Source organism: Anastrepha obliqua, chromosome 1 (genome assembly GCF_027943255.1).
Source record: "Anastrepha obliqua isolate idAnaObli1 chromosome 1, idAnaObli1_1.0, whole genome shotgun sequence".
Taxonomy (NCBI): domain Eukaryota; kingdom Metazoa; phylum Arthropoda; class Insecta; order Diptera; family Tephritidae; genus Anastrepha; species Anastrepha obliqua.
The window spans coordinates 213042-219375 of NC_072892.1; the positions used below are offsets into that span (position 1 = coordinate 213042).

Below are 6334 nucleotides of genomic sequence, written 5' to 3' on the forward strand. Positions count from 1 at the left end.
AGATATACCTCCACCTAATTTTCTGATAATGCAGTAAAAAAGGAGGGTTCGGGTCCTCCGCTACTACTCATTTACGTAACCTTCCGTAAGGCACATAAATAAAGATTAAATTATGACCGAAAACAAACAAATTAATTACTGTTATTTATAAACAAGATTATTATTTCATAGACAAAAAAGAACATGATTAAACACACAGTCCAAAATAGATTAAAAAAATATACAAAAAATATTTAAATGACAAAGCGGAATTAAGGATTGATTTGGCATTACAACAAAAAAATCGTCGCTTCTATCATAGTGCCTGACGGGAGATTAAGTTAATGGATAGCAGTGAACCGAAGGATGTTAGAATAATACGTGCCCACGATAGTCGGTTCTACGTAATCCGGCCAAGGACTGCCATTCCAGCAGCATTTCCGGTACATATGTGGGGAATGTTTATGCTGCTACAACTGCAGAATAATATGAAGAGCAATTAAAGTGTAGAAGTTAATTTGCAAAAAATCAAAACAAATCAATTTAAAATTCATGGCAGCGTGTGAATATCGTGCATACGCGCATAACTAAAATGTGGCAGAAATATTTACAATCAATAATTGACAGCAAAGTTCCGAGACGAGTTCATATAAATGTGATAAAAATACGAGTGCAGCCACTGTAACTGAGTGGATTTGTATATGACTAGCATTCGACTAGCCTAGGGTATCATGTCCACTTTAAATAGAAAGTATACAAAGTGTTTTTTTCGAAATCATTCCTTTGCAACGTTGATTATGGTTATCGGTAGTCGCATACAATCATAGAAGATAAGGAGTTATTGGCCTAACGCACATATATACATAAATAACTATTTTATCAACAATGATAATGAACTTTTAGTCTGCGCCAGCAAAAGTCGACAGCGTAGACTCGCACTCGATGTTAATCCATCAACATGAATAAAGTCTCATGCACATTCTCTGCCAGCTGCTTAGTATTCCTCGCCACCGTTAGTTGCTCATTGGCAGCATCGAGCATCTGGAGCTGTGCTGTAAACGTTTCTACTATTGAATTCAATGTATCACGTGTGAGTTAAATGGGGAAAAGTTAATAAATATTAAGTTAAGACTTCTCGTAACTTTGTCCACATTCTTATGTATACATGCTTACATATTATATACAGATATCAGGCATTTGGTATGAGACAGCGAGGTTTCCCGAGACAGAAGTGCCGGCTTGCGTTAAAGTGTCAGCACCGACGACTCCCATCGATGGACACTACACGCTACGGATGAATTATTTCAATAACGTCGATAAAGGTTGGAAGAATACTACAGAAGATATTGTATTTACTTGGAATGAGAATACGCAAAACGGTACATTCGAGCTTGTTTATGGTTATAGCCCATTCAGCATAACTGTCATTTTCAAATTGATCGCAACGGATTATGAGACATTAGCTCTCGTTTGCGGGTACTCACCTATGGCCCCACAGATTAACCTCATTAAGGTACTTACCAGACACGCGCCGCTAAACCCGATATTGATTGAGAAGATCAATGATTTGGCCAACATTTATAATGTTGGTTCACTCATCACCTGGGTGGAGCATTCGAGCAGGTAGGTTTGAAACTCCATGAAAATTGAGGATATATTGACTTTTGCCGCATTGTTAATTTCAGATGTAACGCAGCCAGCAAAACAGCAGCGTCGTTTTTGCTCTTGTTCGTTTTGGTTTGTGGAATCCAACAAGTTTTGAACTATGCACATTTATATATATAATACTAATAGTGAATTGAAATCCGTTATTTTATCAAAAGTTGAGTGTAGGAAAGAAGTAGTGTACCTCTAATATAACTTAAAAAGCGTAAACAATTCAATTATTAGTTTGCACTTCAGAAGCGTGTGACTATTCATGTGTACATATACCTACTCGTATGTATGCATATATACAAAGGTTCTGATAACTTTTTATTACGAAGAAAACGCAGACTATTATCAGAAATTCAACGATAAAGGCTATTAAATATTAGTTTTATTATACTAAAAAAGCAGCATACTGCCAGCACCTTATTTAACGATATGGGTATCGAAAAGTAATGATTAAGTATATTAACAATCTCCGCATTAAATTAGAAAATTAAACTTAAATTTGATCTACGAGGTGAAGACATATGCTGCGCACACTCACCGACGTAAACGCAGTCCCCTGTCAGCTGTTACGATCAAACAAATGATCGGTATCGTAGTATCGTAGATTTTACGGCAGGATTTTAGAAAATCCCGTAGAATCGAGTCAGCTGATTGCTCTCTGTCCACACAGTACATTTCGAAATCATTTACAAAATAAACTTAGAAAAATTTTAATTTCTATTAAAATAACTTAAAAAGAATGTTGAATAATGTTAATTATAGATAAACTTGCTTTAACCCGCGGCCCCGCTCGCATAGGAGTAGTTTTTAGGGATTAAGAATATGTATATAAAAGAATTACAAACAATAATTCCATAGAAAATAATTTTTTATTAATAACCATAATACTATAGTACAATACCCGGCATCCGTTGCTATGCCTCGTTGAATAAAATCAAAACAACCAATCAGAAAAATATCAAGCAAAATTATTTTTATTAATTTTCTATCTCAAACCGTTTTTGAACTTTGCATTTGGGTCATAGTTGAACAGCTTATGCGGATTATGAAGTCTAAAGTGTGCTATAAATAGTGGGAAATAGGAAAAACTAAGATTTTTTAGATTAAATGAGAGTGGTGGCGAGGCCTGGGGGCTGTGGGAAGGGAGTTCCATCATAAAAACATGCCTATAATGTTCATTGGGTGAAAATATGAATGCATACAAATTTTTACGTGATTTGGTGTTATCGTTTCGTAGTGATGCGGACAACGTACAGACATTCACCTTTATAGTATAGATTTGTTGGTTTTTGACTTTGCCTTATTAAGTGGTCAGATAGCCATATTTTCCCTGATTTTCATTAAAACTATTTAAAATGAAGAAGTCAATATATGTTTTTCAAGATTGGCATACAGTTTATTTATACATTAAAATAATAAATTTTTTTTTTTTTTTAATCATTTAACATGGCGGATGTGCACCCAATTTTTCTAGGAAATTCGCAGAGGGGCTTCTCAATCGGCGGGCATTGTAACATCGGCGTTAGTGTCCTGAATACAAAAAACCAAAAATTTTTGTGTTTATCGAATTCATAATTTCTATATAAATTAAACAAAAATGGAAAAAAAATTCGCGAAATAAAATGCTTCAAAAAAAAAAAATTAATTTTGGGGTGAATTTTCCTACTATTTTTGCTTCGAAAAAATAATTTTTTCGAAAAATTTTCGAATTGTAAATTCACATAGAAAGTAATATTATAAAACACATGTGTGCAAATTTCAGGGAGATCGGTCAATATTTTTTCGTGTACGCCAATTCAAAAAATATAGTTTTGAGAAAAACGCGTCTAAAGTCGGCAACGTAACTATACATACCTCTCCCAGCGCTAGAACGTAAAGAATAGAGTCGTCACGGTTGACTATCTATAATATCTATCTATCTATAATATAAAGAATACTTAAATTTATGTTCTAAAAATTGTTTTACATATTCTTAAAGGATTATATTAACATATATGAAAACAAACATTTTTTTTCGAACAATTAAAACTTGTAACTAATAATGCGGGTGTGTGAAAAGTGTGTATGCAAAGATATTAATGACAACATTGTGTATATATGTAACTAAAAGAACGCAAGTGATTTCTACGTTTCTGAAGCACAAACTTAAGGCTGCTCATCGCAGCAGAAAATCGTGCTAGTAAGATGACTTAAAAACAACGGAATTGCATGTAATAGCAAATAATCCAATGCCGAAAGGAGCATTTCCTTTTTTGGGACAAAAAAAAATTATGCTAGAGCATCGGATGCGGAAATAGTTGTGGTAGCGAAAGTGGTTGTAACTGAGACTTTAGCCTTGTTTCTGTATAACCGTGATTATGGTTGTTATGAGTTTTGTTATTGGTAAGACTGATATAATTGTAGTTGCGAATATTGAATGCTACAAATAACGGGAAGAAAGCTCCAAAATAGCTAAAACATTATGTATAAAGAAGAAAGGTGTAGCAAAATCGTTTTAATACTTTTAGTCTCAGCTGAAAATCACCATATTCTCCTATATTCAATGATCAAATTAACTAAAGCAAAGAGTGTCCCATTAAAATGGTAGATTTTGAATTTAGCCCCAATAATTTTTTCAACCATTGTGTCAAACACACTGTTCGTTATTCAGTCAGAAGTCAACAATTATGTGTGAACCTTGAGTTTGGGCATGGATGGTTTATACATAGACACACCCACCAAACATTGGAGGCTGTTTTAAATTGTCGTTATATCGTTCCATTGTTCACAAAAATCATACTCTTTGATCTTTTCACCCTGCGTTTTTTGGAAGGAAGGTGTTTGCCAAAAACTTAATAACGATTGGACGATAAGGTTGTATTACCATTACCTCAGAATGTCATCAACGATTTCGAGTGCCAGTACTATGCCTAAATATGATACAAAAGTTTTCACTAGCTGACCATTGATCGGATATTGCGTTCCATGCCTAGCTTTATTGTGAACATTCTTTACTGCAAAATACAACAGATTTTTTCAAATAAACCAGTACAGTATGTTCCTTTTAATTTGGAAGAAAGTGAATTTAATTCGGAGCCTGTTATTACCTTCGGCATTGTTATACAATTATAGTTTTGATTGATTATTTAATAGGGTATACCATTCTTGTTGTTATTGTAGCAGCAAAAACATTTTCCATACATGTATGGGAAGTGTTGCCAGAGTGACAGTCCTTGGCCGGATATATGTATAATAAATCCGGGTCGTTCCGGTAATGTAAAACCGACTGCCGGGGAAATGCTGCCCGAAGCTTTGCAGTGCCGCTTAAGTTTCCACGTAGTTACAATGTTAGAGTTCATGGATTCGCAATAAAATAAAACTTAAGATGGACTGAAATTCAGCATTTTTTCTTTTTAAATACTTTAAATATGAAGAAAGATTGTGACATGTCCCAAATTTGTGGCTAAAAGTATTGTTCGAGCTCCTCACATCGACCAACAGACTTCTTCAATTTTAATAAGTCAAAAAGTAGAGAATATCACTTCAAATAGTTCGATACCTAGAAGTATCTGCCTATAAGAATGTGCACTAAGCCATCAGAAATCAAGAAGAGTACATTTTTATTTGTTTTTAAATTAACAATAAGCAAACAAATGATCACGAGTGTGGCAAAATACTGTATTCTGCGAACATATTTTAAGTATTATAAATAAAAAATAAATAAAGCCTAGAAAAATCTAAATATCAGGACGCATTTCAACGCTCATAATAAGGGCCGACAAATTTTGCCACAAGAATAAATACTGGTTGTTTATGTGATTCGAATAAAGTATTATAAGTGGTGTGCATTCGTTGTAAAAAGCTTTTCCCACAGCTTTTACTTATTGCTACAACGTTTCTTCCTTCTAAACATTAAAGTTTCGATTTTTCTTAAAATTTAATTGTCGGTTTTTCTCTAAAATCTGAAAAATATTTCCTAAGGCCGCCATATTGTTAATTAAAAAAAAAAAAAAAAACTTCGATCAGGCACAAGATTATCTATTAAAAAACTGATTTCTGTTGTCCGATTGATTTTAGATGAATCTCCAATGACTTGTCACCGCAATTATTAATTTTTATTTTTTTTTATTTTGCTAAAATCCAGTGAAACATGATGTATTAATCCTATGTTTTTACTTTTGTAAAATAAAGCAATTGACTAGCAAAAACTGTTATTGAAAATCATAATTTTCGGGCCTCTGATTACCCCTAACCCCTTACTTCACATTCCGGCTATTAAAAAATAAACAAAAAGTTAGATATTTTTGAACAGCTAAATTCATTACATAGTATCTGTTTTGTTATTTTTATGCTGTCTCTCGAGCTCGGGAATTCGAAGGCTTTAAGTACCCGTTAAAGATACCTCTACCAGGAACATGCATCGTACACAAAATAAAAATAATGCGAACCAAAAACAATAAAAAACGAAAACATTAATAAAAATACTAGAAATATGTAGCGTGAAAACAATTTACCGACATCGAAGCACTAACAAACTCAAAACTCAAACTAAAATTCCACTTTGTAAAAGTATAGCACACGTTTCCCGAACCAAGCAGCTTAAATAGCTTGATCTCCCACATCAGTTTCCTGATTTTTCGACCGTCTGCCCGATTAGCTTCTGTTCCTGTTGTAAGCCTCTGTGTCTTCCATACTTATATGTACCTCGCTGACCACATCA

The 6334-nt window shown here is 33.7% G+C and overlaps 1 protein-coding gene across 1 annotated transcript; it reads left to right on the forward strand.

The window, feature by feature from the left end:
* Positions 1-909: 909 nt before the first annotated feature.
* Positions 910-1862, forward strand: LOC129253329 (uncharacterized). Its single transcript, XM_054891643.1, has 3 exons — positions 910-1069; positions 1166-1602; positions 1665-1862. Exons 1-3 carry the CDS (start codon positions 938-940, stop codon positions 1762-1764), a joined length of 669 nt encoding a protein of 222 aa, XP_054747618.1. The 5' UTR covers positions 910-937; the 3' UTR covers positions 1765-1862.
* The last annotated feature ends 4472 nt before the right edge of the window (positions 1863-6334 follow it).

Coding starts and splice junctions, on each gene's coding strand:
- LOC129253329 (XM_054891643.1), top strand. CDS start 938: ATGAATAAAGTCTCATGCACATTCTCTGCCAGCTGCTTAGTATTCCTC. Junction 1,070..1,165: donor TTGAATTCAATGTATCACGT/GTGAGTTAAATG, acceptor TATTATATACAG/ATATCAGGCATTTGGTATGA. Junction 1,603..1,664: donor TGGGTGGAGCATTCGAGCAG/GTAGGTTTGAAA, acceptor TGTTAATTTCAG/ATGTAACGCAGCCAGCAAAA.